General features: G+C 42.7%; 1 protein-coding gene and 1 long non-coding RNA gene across 13 annotated transcripts in view; one reads left to right on the top strand and one right to left on the bottom strand.

Moving 5' to 3' along the window:
• Positions 1-3439: 3439 nt before the first annotated feature.
• On the top strand, positions 3440-8799 carry LOC117046606. The gene is made up of 3 exons (XR_004426596.1): positions 3440-3484; positions 7753-7789; positions 8667-8799. It is a non-coding gene; the product is annotated as an uncharacterized LOC117046606 (long non-coding RNA).
• ZMIZ1 (zinc finger MIZ-type containing 1) overlaps positions 5807-16644 on the bottom strand; it is a 282517-nt gene continuing 271679 nt past the window's right edge. For 11 of the 12 annotated variants that reach the window (XM_033148712.1, XM_033148716.1, XM_033148715.1 and 8 more), the window contains 4 exons: positions 16329-16576; positions 14307-14473; positions 8719-8967; positions 5807-6504 (listed from right to left, as the gene is read on the bottom strand). In XM_033148712.1, the coding sequence (XP_033004603.1) occupies positions 6397-6504; positions 8719-8967; positions 14307-14473; positions 16329-16576 (772 nt within the window). In that variant the 3' untranslated portion in view covers positions 5807-6396. Of the gene's footprint in view, positions 6505-8718; positions 8968-14189; positions 14238-14267; positions 14474-16328; positions 16577-16644 lie in introns of those variants that run through there. The other variant, XM_033148721.1, reaches the window with a different exon arrangement.

The raw sequence follows: 16644 nt of genomic DNA, 5'->3' as shown, positions 1-16644 counted from the left end.
CAGCTTCCTGCTGCACAGGTCCCTTTCCCATCATGTGGCAGTCAGTGAGATGGGTGGAACAGGTGGGGTTCTCCCCCTCATTGTCCTGTGAGGCTTGAATGCCAAGGAGGGCTTTTGCAGAAACCTATTTTAAATATCAACAAGAGCAACTTCTCCAGATTTGAATCCCAAACATACCCCGTATAATGGTGGTGAGGTTCATGAAGCTTCCAAAATCATATGCAATTAACCTTCTGCATACCTCTGTCCAGATTTTGTACTGAAGAGGATTAGGTCATATGAATTAATATGCCCAGTTCAGAACCACATCTCCAGCAGATGCTACCGTATTTTCTGGCGTATAAGACAACTGGGCGTATAAGACCACCCCCCCAACTTTTTCCAGTTAAAATATATAGAGTTTGAGATATACTCAACTGCAGATTCTCCACCTGGCGTATAAGATGATCCCTGACTTTTGAGAAGATTTTCCTGGATTAAAAAGTAGTCATACACCAGAATATACAGTAACTGTTATGGGAAGGGCCATGGCTCAGTGGGAGTGCATCCCAGGTTCAATCCAGGGTATCTCCAGGGAGCCCTGGGAAGGACTCTTACCTGAAGCCTCAAAGAGCCACTGCCAGTGAAAACATCCAGAACTAGATGAGCCAATGATCCAACTTGATATATGTCCACCTGGCACGGCATCATATATTGATAGCAGTCTGTTATCTGAGTTACCAGTTCTTATTTAACCAAAATGGCACCATCCCATGCAGAAGAGGGAGGGACCAGTATGCTTGAGAGAATTGAGAGGCTTGCAAGAACTACTCAAACTCTTGGGATGGGGGCAGTTAAGGGGGTACTTAGAAAAACAACAATTCCAAAATAGTATACGGTAATGAGGACTGAGCATGTTGAGTGGGCAAAGAATTGACAGTGCTGCTGTCTCAGGGAAGAGTATTGTCAGCAGCTGGAGGTGGGGGCAAGAGAAGAGGATTGATAGTGGTGGGGTCCATTGGCCAGACCATGCTGAGGACCCCTTGAAATCTGGCACCAGCCCTGCTTGCTGTAGTGCAATGAATCTTTCCCATAGCCTCCTTTGGTATTCATTAAGTAAATATGCAATTGTGTACATAATAGGCATAGAACATGATCTGCATTAGGACCCCAAGCTGTATTATAAATACCAAATAATGAATTCCAAGACCTTGCAATGCTTTTTTTTTTAAAAGAGAAGTAGGAGGAAGTTCAGATTTACAAAACATTTGCCCACTAGTCCATCCATCATTTTCCAAATTTATTTAAGAAAAAAAATAACATGAGCAAAAATGAGAGTACTTTCAGTGTTACAAGAAAGTATATAAATGTCTAGCAATAGTCAATCTGATTTTTTTAAATACAAAATAACCACATGAACACCTAATATACAGGTTTCATTTGAATACATATTTATTAGATAAATATTAGGTTGTCACATCATCTAACTACATACAGTTTTTCAAGACTAAAAATCACAATTATTTTTTTCTGACCAGTTTTAAAGTATGAAATGATTGCATTGTACTGTACATACAATGTACAAACAAAGACAATGGCCATTTTTGCATGTTAATTCCGATTGTACTTTTTAAAATTCTCCTCTGATCACAATATCAAAAAATTGTACAAAGTATGAATTTGGTTACAATCTTTTTTATTATTTAATCCCCTTATTTTCTTCATTATTTTTGTAGCACCCTAAAAATACACAGGTGATAAGACTAGTACATTTAAGCTAGTTATTACATGAAGGGAAAACAAAAAAATGCAACAAAAATTCTTTTCACAAAGGATCCAGAGTATATTACAAGAAGTGAAACAAATGTGGAGACTTCACAAACGCTAACAAACAGGATTCATTTTCCACATAAGATGGATCTTCAAGCTTTAATTTTTTCCTGCGAAATAAAAACAATGCACATTCCAAGGAAAATGAATGCATTTCTGTTAACATGTCTCTATTTGCCATTTACATATGTACAGATGTCCCTGGAGTCTCCACTGCAGACATTAGTGTGTTTTCATAATCCTCTAATAATAATTAATAATAATAATAACAACAATAATAATGTCTTGGCAGTAGAAGTATAAATCTCTGTGGGTTCTTTTCCAGGTGGGTGTCTATAGGGAAACAATTAAAAAAACAAAACCCCAAAGCAAATGCCCCTGAAACAAGGATTTTTTAAAAAAATAAAAAACAACCTTTGGTGATATAATTTTGCCCTTCAACACAAAAACAACTAATTCACAGAACAACCCCATGTATGTCTACTCAGAAGCATTCATCAGGGTTTATCCTCAGTTAAGTGTGCATAGGATTGTAGATTTCTTAAACAACACTATACCAACTTGGTGGGCCTTGTTTCTGAGAAGGCATGCATGGGGTTGCTATTTATTTAACAGGTTTTCTCCACATTATAACATGATGGCAGTGAGCAGATAAGAAAAAACCAGCAACCTTTTGTTTTGTTTTGACTATCCTTAAATAGTCCCAGTAATTTAATAAGATGCTAATGTGGTTGTGTGTGAGAGAAAGTTGGGGGCATTCTGGGTTGACTTCACAAAGGCTGCCTCTTTGATAAATATGCCCTTTGATAAACTATTACTCAAGTACATGGCTAGATCTCAGCATCTGCTTCCATCCGTTCACAAACACAGCTCAGGTAGCCCTTGTGCTTAGTCAATCTGTGTGTCCTTCTACTGACCTAATCAGTGTACATGAAATCCACAGCTGCCAAAATGTGCATTTAACTGTTTCTAGAGAGAAGATTTCATCAAATGATAGAAAGCCTTATTATACCAAATATGTTTGTCTCAGGTGAGTCTCACCTTATGCTTCCTCAACAGGAACCTTTTTATAATGATGCATTTTGATTGCCATCAGCAAAAGCTAAACAACTTTGACTTTAAAATGGTTCCGTTTCCAGTTACACAGAAAAAACCCCTCAATTTCAAGTAACTAGTTTTGATAGATGCATATCTAACAGTGGAGGAGCTACGCTAAAATAATAAAATAAAATAAAATTCAGTGCCAGAAGCTGAACAGGCAAAAGCACAGTATATGGCTTAACACACAGGCCTACACAACTTGTGATCCATCAAACTGAATGCAACCCACCCACCACATATTGTAGCCTACCAGGTGCTTGACTAAGAGCATAACAGCTCTGCTGGATCAGGGGCAAGTTTCATCTAGTCTACTAGGCTTTTGCTAGTGGGTCTCACCTGATCTAAGGTGTGTCACAACAGGAGCACTATCACCATGCAAATATATGGGAAAAGATTAAGAAATGGATTCCCAAATGCATGTTTGAGGTCCTGGGTTTGAAAGGTTGAAGACTACTGATAGTCCATCATTCTGCTTTCACAGTGGCCAATCAGATGCCTATAGGAAACGCACAAGCAGGACATGAAGACAGCAACACTCTCTCCACTTGTGATTTCCAGCAACTGGTATTCAGAGGTATTTTTTTTAATTATTTTTTGCTTTTTCGATAAACAGTGGAACCGGAAGCTTTATTGCACTACTGGTGGGCCACAATACATGGCTATGACAAGTGTGTGGCATTCGGTTTAGAGCTCATAGATTGTGTGTGAGAGGCTTTTAAAAAAATTAAGACTAATGCGTCAAATTATTAGCCTTAGCTGCTCATACAAATGATTTCATTGATTATGTAAATGATGCAGCAAAATGATGCAGGGGGAAAGCTACTACAGTGAAAACAAAAGAAAATGCACTTTTAATGGAAGGAAGCTCTAGACTTCAGTGTCACAGTGGTGTCCCATCTCAGTTGTGCCACCATATAATAGTTGTGGCACCAGGTGTTCAATAATAAAAGATTCTTTGCTATGTATATACAGGATAAGAAACTATATTCTGTACTGCTTTCCCCTCTTCTACTCATAGGCCAGCATCCTTTTCAGAGGGATGTAAGTGAGAGCCTTAGAAATAGTTTCTTTGCCTACAAAGCAGAAATCTAGGGTGATAAAGGTTAGGACAGTCACACTTCCTAGCTCATAACAATTTCTTTGCTGAGCTGCTGAGGACACTGGCCAGATGTAGAATATTTGTTGAAGAAACTGATAGGGCTAATTTATCAGAAGGAAAAATCAATGCTCCCTTAGTCCAAGAACCCTTTACAAAAAGGAAAAAAAAAGAAAAGAAAAAAGACCCGCTCCCCCTGACTATGTATTTTAAAAACACATGTATATCCAGATAGTGAAAATGTTGAATATAATAATCAAAGACAATACTAAAATATTCACAAAAGGTATTTACAACAGCAATTCTTAAAATAATTGATCTTGCATAATGAACAGCGCTTCTCTTGAAAAAAAAAGGAACAAAATAAAAACCTCAGTAAAGGGGTGGGGAGGGGAAAGGTAAATGTAGGAACATCTCTACATAAAATGTTTACAAATTCAACACTCCTAACTGGAAAATAATATAAGAACTAAAACTGCCATTTCCTGTAATATCTACAGCAAGGTGCTGTCGACTAGCATATATATATATATAACAAGATGCAAATACAGCAGTGGTGGTAGATGCTAAGAACAAATGCTCAAAGAATTTACAAGCATGACTTTGGTGCGGAGAGCAAATGCAGAATGGAATGCACAGGTCATGCCATTCGCAGAGGGCAAGGTGGGTGGAGTTTACACACTGAAACCAACACGCAAGAGTTGGCACAAAATCGAAAGCCTACTGCTGAAATCAAAGATGGGACTACTGGATTGGATTCCAAACAGGGGACGAAGCAATCAAGGTGTATTATCCACAAAATAGCAATATTCTGTACACAGTAGGCAGAAGATGAAATGTTGGCCCGCAAGGGCAAAGTTGGCACACATGCACGTCTTAACACACAGGTACTATACAAAATTTATAAAGAGAGAACGGAGAGGATGCAGAAATGGGCCCAGAAGCGACTGGAAGCTCATGCAGGAGGGAAGCAACCACATGAGAAGCACAAATACCACGGAAGCATTGTGGCACAAGAGCCTGCTGTACGGTGGTACCAAAGGAACTTACTGTTCCCGTGCCCATTATCCTTGGAAATATATTTTTTGAAAAGAAGAGGGAAAAGGTCCTGGCAGCTAAATGATACAATAAAACTGAAAAAAGAAACAAAAAGGCAGAGCCACATAACACAATTTTGAAAATGCAAAGCAAACCATCGGAGGGTGGGTGGGGGGGAAGAGATAAGGTGACTCTTATTGCAAACGCCTCCTCCAATTCTAAACAACCGTGAACAGTTTTTCACTCTGTCTCTCTCCCCACCCTCAAATATCTTGAAGTGAGAGCTCTTTTTCTCCACACCTTTGCCACATTTTCCTGTTAGGAACTGAGCAGTGATCTAACTTCGCAGGTTACAAAAATCGAAAGCTCTTGTTGATGGATCAACGGTTTACAGTTTTTCTCTTCTCCTACTTCATATGTGAATATGGTCTGCCCCCTTTTAATAGCTGGCTGCTTTATTGTCACAAAAGACAGTAATCCGAAACCAAATCCCTTAAGAAGAAAAGGGGGGGGGGAGAGAAGGACAGAAGAAAACAAGGTGTCCAAGTATCTGTGTCAGAGCAAGGTAACTACCCTTCCTCTAAGAATACAGTAGTAAAAAAAAAGAAAATAAAAAAGATTGCTACGATTTAGAAAAGCACGTTTGCCTTCCCCTGGAGATTCACTGGACTCTTCCACAATGGAGAAACCACTGTCTTAAGAAATGGATGCCTCCCTTGGCTGCATTTTTAATTTTTATCCTACTTGTGACATCTTTATTGGTTTTTTGTGCTTTTTGGTATTTGTTTTATGTTTCTGAGTTTGTTTGGCTAATCTAAATGTGCTGCCCAATAAGTTTTGTCCTTATTGTGTCCGACAGAAGTGTACTGGGATAGGGAGGGAAGGAACACAGTGGAACAGACAATATAGCATTAGGGCAGGAGGGAGAGAGAGCTAATGGAAGAACACAAGTTGGAAGGACTTTCTGAAACTGGTCGCTTAGCATAGTTCTGTTGCCTTTCTTCCCTTGCTGAGACTGGTTTCTACTGGGCTGCTTCTCACTAGGCATATCTCAAAACTCTTTTATCGCTCTGCATAATTAACAAGTGAGGTTTTCCACAGCTGCACAATCGATCAGTGAAGTAGAGTGGCAATCTGTGAGGTCACCACCTTATTGTCCTCTTGCTTTTCCCCACCGCAGTTGATGAAGCTTGACTCAAGCAGTTCTGAGATGAAGTTAAGTAGGGAGTGTGCACCATTTGCTTAAGTTTTGAGTTTGTCCTTGTGAAAAAAGGGTGGCTTGGGATTCCTCACCGTGAAGCTACAGACTTGTCAAACAAGTGTGAGGTGTTGGGGACAAAACACAGAAGGCTTCAGTTGTTCTCAAAAAGAGAAAGAAGGTCATCATTGCTATTGCTTGGTAAGTCAGGAGGATCCAAGTATGAAAGTAGCTCATCTGGATTCGTGAGTTCTGGAAGCAGCTGGAAAAGAAAGAGGAAATTTTGAAGGTAGCTTAATCACAAGGGTGAAGTAGCCAGCAAATGGCATGTTTTTTGCTCCACATTTGCTGGCAGATAAAGCTCTCAAAATGTGTCTGTAAATTTTCTTCATGGGTAGAGAAAAGAGTCCTTTATATATGGTAGCCAGCTCAATTACAGGAAGAATTTCCACTCCAGTGCTACATGGCTGTTGGCATTGCGATCCTCCATGTAACTGAAGCATCATATGGGCTCCTGTGCCAAGAAACACTTTTCTCAGTGGCCCTCCTCCCTACCAAATAAAAAATTCTCTACACCTACAAAAAAAAATTGCACATGGTGTGGGGAATCTAGCTCAAATCTCTCTCCCTAGCATGTTGCTTTGTATGCACAGGGGAGCTTTTCATGTGGCAGAGCATTCAAATATTCACTCCCACCTGAAAAGGTGCAGTTCAATAATACACAGGGCATTCGCCCATTTGTTTTAGCTCTAGGACACTCTGACATGCCTTGTAAGTTATTTTGTGCCAAGGTAGTACTCAAGGGTGTGGCAGAAAGCAAAGATGAGGTGGTACAGCAGCCTCACAATATTATGGGCAGTTTTCCACTGTGGTCACCGTATCTTTGCCAGCCACTCCGAGAGCCTTTACAGGTGAAGAGCGGGTTAAAAATACTGCAAATAAATAAATAAATATGGCATACAGATAATGTAGCACATTCTGTAAGTTGCATCTATGAGCTATCGCCCCCTGAAAAGGTTAGCATGTATATAAGATGGTCTGTAGAGGTTTCTTTAAAAGTCACACACAAATATTTTGCATTTTAGTTTCAGCTATGATACATCCTAGGAGAAAGTGTAAATACCATGTACAAATTAATATGCTCACAAACAATCCTATTGTTGGAAATTCAGAAATAGTTTGTTTACCCTTTGGGTTCTATTTCTGAAAAGGTTAAATTCCACAATCACTCGCCAACTAGTTAATATAGTTAAAAGTGAATCAACACTGCCTGGTGTGACTATGTCCAGTTTAGCTAATATAATGTGTTCCCTTTGAATCATCTGTACTATACCTTGCAGCATTCCTGAATACATGAACAGATGTAAGTCAGATACCCGTTGAATGAAAATATTTCAACTGAATCACTGTCAAGCCAATTATAATTCATAGTGTTCTCTTTGGCCAAGGCCACAGAGACTGTAGCTGTATAGTTGTCATAGCCTTCATCAACAATCTCATTTGTTTTCAGGGCACCCAAGTGACCAGTATCCTTGGACAAGTAGAATGTAAGTTGATATGAAACTCTGGGTTTTTGATTGTAATGAAACATTTGTATGGATGAGAATTCCCCACCCCACCCTGGCACACATTCTGGAGCACTTTTCTACAAAGCCTTTTGCACACACGGCTTCATTGCCCACAGCTTAATTTGTCATAAATAGCGACAGAACGTATGGTTTTCTTGTGGACTAAATGGCATCTCCTCCTCCTAGGAGGAAAATGCATGGTTTCTATCGCTAGGTGCCAAACTACAGCACAACCTGGTAACAAGCCTTACCATCTTAAAACACTAGTCAAGAAGGGAGAATCATTCAGATGTTCCCATTCAGAAACAAAACACATTTAAAAATGGAAACTATACAAGCCTGTTCCCAGACTCAGCCACAGATTTTCAACATCCTATGTCTGTCAGAAGAAAAATCTCTCTTAACACTCAGACCTTCAGCTTTTTAACAGCTGGTTGGCCCAATAAATTATAGAACTATTCCATTCTTTTTGAAAATCAAGCCTGATGACATTTAAGTGTAAATAAATAATTATTTATTAGTGTTTTAAATAAATAAAGTAAGTAGCTGATTGCTCAGGGTGATAGTCAACTTCTAAACCCAATCCCTTTTTAAAATGTATGTTTGTCAGATAAGTGCTATATAAACATCACTAATAACTAAAATGTTTTGTGGCCTATTTCTTACACAGAAAGCTTGTTTTCCCCAAACTCGGCCCCTGCCTACCCACCCTTGTCAAGGGAAAGACACCACTTGCGTGACATGGAGTCTGAGTTCTCAGCTGTAGTGAAGAAATGCAAGAAACCATGCATAAAATGAGGGCATGTGCTATGAAAGCTGTTCCCTTTTTATTTTTTTATTTTATTAATTCCTGCAGAAACTCAAGGCACATTCTAAAGCAAGCAGATGACAGAATGACACAAACTTACATCCAGCGAAGGCTCCGGCATATCAGATGTCCCCTGCCCACCAGTCTGACCTTCTAAGGCTGAGGAGGGGTTAAAGGCCAGGTCATTGTGTGGATGGTTGCTAGGAGCGGCCTGTGGCGGCTGCCGGGACGGCTGGGTAGGAGGACCGCTGTGATGTAATGGCTGCCCTGACTGGCTGCTGGGATGAGGTACGTGCAAACCTTGCTGCATGGAACTATGGGACTGATCAGTGCTGCCGGGATGAGGGATCTGCGGAGGAGGAAAGAAGCAGGAAAGGAAAAGTGAGGCTACATGGTAAAAGGCTCAGAAATGGCAGGGGGAGGAAATAAAATCTTTGTCACTCTAAATTATCATTAATGCAAAACTCATATTGCAAAATGCTAGGTTTGGACAGGTGTTTGCCGCCAGGGGGGGAAATAATGTGCAGGAGTCAATGCGCTGGATCATGAGCCCTCAGAATTTAGGAGGTGTCAGTAAAAATAAATAAATGCATGGGATAAAAGGTAGCTTGGTAGGGGACCAAAATGCTCTTTATCCAGATCCTGCCTTGAAATGGTTAGGATGGTGGAAAAGATGGACGTACAGTCATACCTCGGATGCGAACGCTGTGGGTTGTGGACCGTGCCGAACCCGGAAGTACCGAAACGGGTTACTTCTGGGTTTCAGTGCTCGCGCATGCGCAGAAACACAAAATGACGTCATGCGCAGAAGCGGTGCTGTGGGTTGTGAACGTGCCGCATGGATCACATTCGCAACCTGAGGTATGACTTAACTTTCATAACACACATCTTAATCATCTGGGAAGAGAATGGCTTTCTGCACATTTCTTTTGAGTGGGCAAGCTTAATCAGTTCTGCTGTGGTTTTCATTTAGTCACATTTTCTGGGCAAAAAGACATCCCTATCAAAGAAGCAGCTCTTGACAGATGTTTCCACAGCAAATTCACCTTAAGCCAATTGAGGTACAGAAACTGAAACATGGCATTTCATGTACTTCTCATAAAAATAAAAATACCCTCCACATATTGCTACTGGACCACACATAGAGATTATGAAAATGCATGTCTGTATCTAGTGAAACATATGTGTTTGTTTCCTCCTCTTGTGCAGGCCTCCTTTTAATGCCAGAGCATGCCTTGCAAACTGACTTTAGCACCATGGAGAAAATTAAGTGCATGAATAGTTTTAAAGGATGTCCCCTACATTCAGCTGACATAAAGATGCAGAAAGATAGCATGAGCACAAAAACACAATGCAAATGAACAGGAAGTGCAAGAATTCTAGAACACAGTAGACTTATTAATATAAAAGATACTTCTATAGTATGCAATTACTGTAGTTAAATTTGGTTACAATAAAGTTGTTTTAAAACTATCAGAACACTCAAGTAGGCATTCTTATATTTTAAGTCAGTGTTTTTCAACCTTTTTTGGGCAAAGGCACACTTGTTTCATGAAAAAAATCACGAGGCACACCACCATTAGAAAATGTTAAAAAATTTAACTCTGTGCCTATATTGACTATACATAAAGTAATTTTCCCACGGCACACTAGTGTGCCGCGGAACAGTGGTTGAAAAACACTGTTTTAAGTAACTGATCCCTGCAGTCTATACTGCACCTATCTTGAGTTATCTTGGATGTGCCAGCAGAGGTTAAACTTCTGATTCCTTCTGGGAAGAAGTTATTCAATTGTCTATCAAAGAGATATCACTGGTGGCATTTACTCACTTAAGGGACCCAACCACTTTCAAAGACTAGGTGCTAAGATGGACTACTTGCTTCTTCCAACAAATCAATAAATTGAAAAGTGTGTTGGAAGTATGATGCTAAAACTGAGATCTGCATCCTTAGAGCAGCACCCATGTGCTTTGATATACCATGCTTGTTGACAAAAAAGTGATACTAGGAAACAAACTCAAGTAGCAGGGTGGAAGTAGGTGGTTCTTATAATGCTGAAACCCAGTGCTTCACCAAATTATTTATTTTAAACAAAAACATAAATATGAGAGTATTAGCTGCATACAAACACAGGGGAAAGATACATACATACAAATACATTGGCCAGTTTAGCACCAGTTCTTTACTTCCTTACAGGCGAATGCTGCAAAAGTGAAGACTTCCATGCCATCAGGTGTAAGAGAAGGCAGCGTTCGCTTATGCTTCTCCTTCTCCATATTCCAAGAAGCCAGCTCCTGGTGAGCCAATTTTTTGCTCTCTACTTTCCAAAGGGATTTAAAAGACCACGGAGGCAAACAGCCCCATTGCACATGCAGACATCTCTAAGACAGCAACATTTAATTTGCCAGTTTCGTTTGGGGTATATAGTACCCTGGTCTGCAACTAATCTTGCCAAAGGGCCACAACTTCATGGGTGGGAAGATGCAGGGGATCACGCCTTCCCTACAAATGGCCTGCTGTTTTGTTTTCGTTTTAATTTCCCTCTTTCCCCTCTCCATCAATATGTAAAGCAGGAAGTTGGGGGGAGAGGCTGTGAGAGATGGAAAAGTGAAGTAGAAAGTTTCCGTGCTCCCTTCTGCCATCACCTTCCCTTTTGATTTCCTTATGTGGTTGTGCCAAAGGAGCAGGCTCATAAATTGGCCCTCCCTCTATACTTGGAGGAGGAGTTCAACGGACCTATAGCTTTTCCTTCATACCTCCCTCTGCCTCTCACACGTGAGGAAGTCAAAAGGGAAGGGTGATAGCAGTGGGATACCTCACATCAGTACAGAGAGAGGGAGGAATACAAAAAGCATATGCTATCATTTGAGAAGGCACACATGGGCCAATACCCCATATTACAGTACACTCCAAAATGGCCTGCTACTTGGATCCTTTCCTTCCCAGCCAAGGCTGGAAATTAAGGAATTGGGTATCTGCCCTTGCAGAAGCAGGAGGAGAAGACATTTCCTTTACTGGTGGACTAGTCACCAGTAAAGGAAATGTCTTCCTTTACTGGTGACTAGTCCACCAGTACAGATGCTAATAGGCTGGGAAGTTTTTTAAATAAATAAAAAACACTGAGTAAAGAACATTTTTGGAAGGGCAGAGTAGTAGCACTTCATGTTTTTTTCCTACTAGAACCCCAAGATATAACAATAAGAGCCAACTGTAAAAGACATAGTCGGAATTAAACAGGGTGCCTCTGAGCTCTTTCTGAATCTAAGGTTTTGTTTTTAGGAAATTAACAGAAAGGATAGCTTTCTTCATTTTATTAGCCTGGTGTAAGTAGAAGAGATGGGCTTGTTCTTGTTGAACGTTTGGGAGCGAGACCTCCTTGCTGATCTAGTGCAGATTAGGCCTGGGTGATGTATCGCCCAGGACTGGTATGAGGGCAGATTGCAGTGGCGGCTGAAACCGCCACCGCTCCCGAGTCCCTCTCCCTTGGCGTGCTGGGGGCTGGTAGCAGAGGGACTTGGGAGCGGTGGCGGTTTCACCAAAGATATACTGCTGAGTGAAGCTGCCATCACAGTCCACCCTCATACCGGCACAGAGCGAGAAGCAGCGGTGAGGCGTGATACAGCTTCACTGAGGAGCATGCCATTGCCCTTCCTTCAGCCAAGCAGTTTTACAGAGCCCCTGACCCACCAGGGGCGTAGCAAGGGGGGTGGGCTGCCCTGAGTTCCAGGGGAGGGGGGTGACACTTTGCCCCCACCCCACCCCGCCAGGCAGGCCCCGAACGGGGGCATGTCGCCTTTACCCCCTTCCAGCGGCTATTTTTCGGCACGAGGGGCAGGCTAGCGAGGAGGGGGCGTCACGCTTGTCGCTGCCATGACACCCCCTCCTCGCTGGCCCGCCCCTCGCACAGAAAAGAAGCCGCTGGAAGGGGGAAAGGGGGGGAGCAAAGCAGACGCATTCAAGCGCCTGCTCTGCTTCCCCTTTCCGCTGCTTTTTTCGGCGGGGGGCGGGCCAGCGAGGAGGGGGTGTCATGCCAGCGACAAACGTGACGCCCCCTCCTCGCTGGCCCACCCCACCCCCCGCCGAAGAAAAGCCGCTGGAAGGGGGAAATTCCCCCTTTCAGCGGCATCCACTTGTGTCGTGACATCACAACGCACGCGTCGTGCCCCTCTCCCAGGGGGTGCCTCTGCGCCGCCCCCGACAGCACAGAGTCTTGCTACGCCCCTGCTTGCACAATGGTTCGGGACTCCATTGCAGTGCTCCTGCTCACCAACTGAGGGAGCCCCATCCTTTTCCTGCTCACAGATGAGCAGGAAAAAGATGGAGCTCCCTCAGCTGGGTAACGGGATGCTTTGTGTCCCCCAGCTGAAGAAGCCTAAAGTGTGGAGAAGGCACCCTTGCAAACAGAGCCTGACAGGTGTGCACTTGGCCACAGCCACCTGGCTGATTCCCTCCATCTCAATATTGTGATGTTGAAAAGCTGACATCGCCCAGCCCTAGTGCAGATCACCCACAGATTTACCAGTAGGGCAACTATCTGCCCACTAGGGCTGGGCGATGTTGAAACAAGGTCCATTGACCCCAGCTGGCAAAGCACTGGGAGAAACTGCCTCAGCTCTCACAGTGGGAACTGAGGAGCGTCTTGTGGGCTGTGGGGCAGAAAGCTCTGGCTTCCCAGCTGAGGGATCCTGACCCGGAAACTGTGCTCCCCTCGACAGAGAAGTTTAAAGGAGCCCACCTCCGCATCAGAGCCCCTGCTCTGCCTGGCTGCCTTCAGGCAGTGCTCCTTTAAACTTCTCTGTTGAGGGGAGTGCAGCCGTGCATCCCTCAATAGAAGAGTGTGGTGGAGCCTGCACCTCCCTAGCTGAGCAGCCCCGATCCAGCTCCTGTGCGAGCAGGAACTGGGTTGGAGATCTCTCAGCTGGGAAGCGGGAGCACTTTAATGGAGACCGCCACTGCCACCGCCGGCTTCTACAAGCCACCAGCAGGTTGGGGACTCTGTAAAACTCCTTGGCTGAGGCAAGGGCAGCAGCGCATGCCTCAGCCAAGCAGTTTAAAGAAGTGGAGGGAGGCAGGCAGCCTGTTTCAGTCTCTGCCGTTATGAGGGACAGACCGCGGTGACGGTTTCACTCAGCGGTATATCACTGATGAAACCACGGCGGCTTGTTTTTCCCTCAGCCGGGCGCTGGAGGCAGAGGGGCTCGGTGGTGGTTTCACCAGCGATATACAGCTGAGTGAAACCGTCATTGCGGTCTGCCCCTCATACTGGTCCTGGGCGATATATCACCCAGGCCTACTACCCACTCCTGTTCTAGGCAGTGTAGGGCTCCTTTGTGTGACTCACAACCCCCAATTTAGGAAGGCCTGATATTTAAGCATCTTGTTTACACAAGGGAAAACAGCTTATTTTTATATTACCTTGTATCTTGACATTACAGTAAACATTTACAGTGCTTGTTACTGGCAGGTGTAGTTAAGTGTAGGTGATTCTCAAAATAAGGTTTCTTCAGAAATCCCTGATTGGTTAATTTATCATTTTATGTTTTAAAATTATGCCATTGTTCTTTATGCTAGTGTAGTAGTTTTGCCTTTAATAGTTGTCAGCTACTTTGAAGACTTGGCTGGGCATAATTTTTTTAAAAAAACAATTCATTATTTCACGAAGAAGAAACTGAGAAATTATATTACTTACAGGGTCCTGCATGGGGTGACTTAGAGGTTTGTCAAGAGCTGCCATGTTACTGGGCATGTCTGGAGGGTGTGACAACTGAGGAGGCCCATGCATGAAGTCATTCATAGAAGTTCCACCAGGATTCCCGTGTGGAAAATCAAAATTGCTGTGACCTTGGTAACTGTTACCTAGACAGCAGAGAGAGAGGGAGAGTTACTTTAAAAGAGTACTTCAAATCCACGCCTTTACCCAAACACACAATGTGATCATTGTACAAAAATCACAGCGATAAGAGCTCTATATATAGGAGTTAACAACATTACTGCCTTTTCATATTCTAATATGTATTCTGACACACACACACACACACACACACACACACACATTATATAAGGAAAATATACAATAAATAAACCGTTGACTCGTAATGTGACTGCTCGCCTAACAAATTATTTCTATGGAATACATTGTTTTCAAAAAGTGGGACCAGCATGTGTCCGTTCACAAAAAAAGTTTCAAAGGCTGCTTGCTCAGGCCATCTAATAAAAATGAAAATATAAGGAAAAATGGGATGGAGAAAGAGATGCAGACAAAAACATTTATGCAGGAAGGGAAATGGGACAGGACAGATCCATCCAATTCTAATGTCACGTTTCCCTGTTCCTGCACACCTGCGATTTCATCCAACTCATTTATGCCATGATACACCCCACTCCATGGATTTTCAGGCTTCCAACAGTGGGTAAATCAGGATAGATATATTGGATTTTAGATTTAACACACACTGGGGTATATTCAGCAGTGTCTTTATCCCCTCTCCTCCTATTATTACTCCTGACCTGGCCAACTCCCTCAAACCTATGCTAAAGGTCTGGGTCTTTTTTCTTTATTTCATTACTCCTTGAGCATCTCAGTTAAATCTCTTAACTGCAATGGCAGCCCTTGCGGTTTAAATGCTGTGAACTAGGAACAGAAATAAAACTGCTAAGTTATTTCACATAAGCCACTGAACAGGATCATGTTGAGCTTTGAAATAATAGGGCAGCTTTGCAGCTTGCCCAGAGGGGATACAGTTTTGTCAACTGAAGAGCAGCAGCTTTACAACAGTCAAGCCAAAACAGAGTTTGATGGGACTTGAAGCATCTGCATCATTTGCTTTCCGGCACAAGCTCAATTTGAGGAGAAATTTAATCTCAGAGGAACAGAAGTCATTAGCTGTGTAAGACTATTTCTTGGGGAAGCGGAGGCTTTGATCTGTCATGTAAATACAGCAGAGCATCGCTAATTCTCACTTTGCTAATCTGCAAACCGGCTAAGGCCGCCATCCTTTGCATACTGACTCGGGGGTACACCCCACTGAACGCAGTGGGATTGGCTTCCGAGAAATATACATACGATCAGGTTGCATGTCTTGCAGAGCCTAGCAGCCCCCGCCCCCTACCTTTCACAGCACTGATTTAAGAGCAGGAAGCTCTTGTTACATGTCTCTTATGTACACCACAATTTTCTACAAGTTGTAACGTGGTATGGTGAAATGTGAAGGTTAATAATTAAGTCTAAACTTGTTGATTAAAATCTTGCTCCATGATGCCTCTCTCCATGCGGACCAAAGATCAGCAGGTAGAAAGGAAGGATGGCAATTTTGCTTAAACCCTGTCACTAAGCTTTTTTTTTTTAAGTATTTGTATTGATTTTTACTAAATACGCAAGAAATCATTACTGGAATTGTTAAGGCACACATATCCTTAAATCATCTAGAATAATCAGACAACAAAAAAGGAAGAAAAATAAACATGCTCCCGTTTCACACCATCTATTTTGCTGCATATACATCAGCTGTCACCAACCTAGTGCCCTCCTGGCATTTTGGGCTACAGCACCGATCAGCCCCAACCAGCATGACCAATGGTCAGGAACGATGATCGCTGTAGTTCGAAACACCTGGAGGGCACCAGGTTAGTATGTATGTGCTTCATAAACCAGCAGATAAGCATCTTCTGCACTTCTCTGCATGCCTGCACCACTAAAAATGTTTAAACCCACCTTGGTTACTGTATTCATTGGAATTGTTGCCGCCGGGTGGAGGTGGAATTGAGGGGTAAGGTGATGGGCCTGGACCCAAAGCTGCAATCATCTCCATCACATTAGGCATGATCATCTGGCTGGGACTCATGGTTTTAAACCTCTTGGAAGGCATGCCGTCTGGATCATCTTTGATGTGAATGTCTGACTTGATTGGGACAGGCCTCCAGCTGCACGTTGGGTCGATTGTGACTTCTTCAAACTCCGAGCTATACAATAAAAGAGGTACTCCACACTATTGTGTCTCCTTGATACTGTACACCCCCCCAGTAGAAGT

The sequence above is a fragment of the Lacerta agilis genome, chromosome 5 (genome assembly GCF_009819535.1).
Source record: "Lacerta agilis isolate rLacAgi1 chromosome 5, rLacAgi1.pri, whole genome shotgun sequence".
In the NCBI taxonomy this organism is placed as follows: domain Eukaryota; kingdom Metazoa; phylum Chordata; class Lepidosauria; order Squamata; family Lacertidae; genus Lacerta; species Lacerta agilis.
This window is presented reverse-complemented; position numbering and strand designations above follow the sequence as displayed.